Source organism: Crocuta crocuta, unplaced genomic scaffold (genome assembly GCF_008692635.1).
Source record: "Crocuta crocuta isolate KB4526 unplaced genomic scaffold, BGI_CrCroc_1.0 scaffold166, whole genome shotgun sequence".
NCBI lineage: Eukaryota > Metazoa > Chordata > Mammalia > Carnivora > Hyaenidae > Crocuta > Crocuta crocuta.
Genome location: NW_027531018.1, coordinates 2,416,905 through 2,417,541, shown reverse-complemented (window position 1 = coordinate 2,417,541; position 637 = coordinate 2,416,905). Strand labels below are relative to the sequence as shown.

At 67.8% G+C, this 637-nt stretch overlaps 1 protein-coding gene across 1 annotated transcript in view; it reads left to right on the top strand.

Moving 5' to 3' along the window:
- Positions 1 to 16: 16 nt before the first annotated feature.
- SFRP2 (secreted frizzled related protein 2) overlaps positions 17 to 637 on the top strand; it is an 8,169-nt gene continuing 7,548 nt past the window's right edge. Inside the window, exon 1 of the mRNA XM_077770933.1 lies at positions 17 to 622. Coding sequence (XP_077627059.1) covers positions 124 to 622 — 499 coding nt within the window. The 5' untranslated portion in view covers positions 17 to 123. The remainder of the gene's footprint in view (positions 623 to 637) is intronic.

Below are 637 nucleotides of genomic sequence, written 5' to 3'. Positions count from 1 at the left end.
GCCGGCGTTTCCAGGCCCCCCGAACCTCCCCGAGCAGGGCGAGCAAGCCGGGACGAACGTCTCCCCGGCAGCCTCCCGCTTCCCCGGCTCCGCTCTCCGCCCCCCGGGGGTCGCGCGCCCACGATGCCGCAGGGCCCCGGCTCGCTGCTGCTGCTCGTCCTCGCCTCGCACTGCTGCCTGGGCTCCGCGCGCGGGCTCTTCTTCGGCCAGCCCGACTTCTCCTACAAGCGCAGCAACTGCAAGCCCATCCCCGCCAACCTGCAGCTGTGCCACGGCATAGAGTACCAGAACATGCGGCTGCCCAACCTGCTGGGCCACGAGACCATGAAAGAGGTGCTGGAGCAGGCGGGCGCCTGGATCCCGCTGGTCATGAAGCAGTGCCACCCAGACACCAAGAAGTTCCTGTGCTCGCTCTTCGCCCCGGTCTGCCTCGACGACCTGGACGAAACCATCCAACCGTGCCACTCTCTCTGCGTGCAGGTGAAGGACCGCTGCGCTCCAGTCATGTCCGCCTTCGGCTTCCCCTGGCCAGACATGCTGGAGTGCGACCGTTTCCCCCAGGACAACGACCTCTGCATCCCCCTCGCGAGCAGCGACCACCTCCTGCCGGCCACCGAGGAAGGTAAAACTTTCCTCC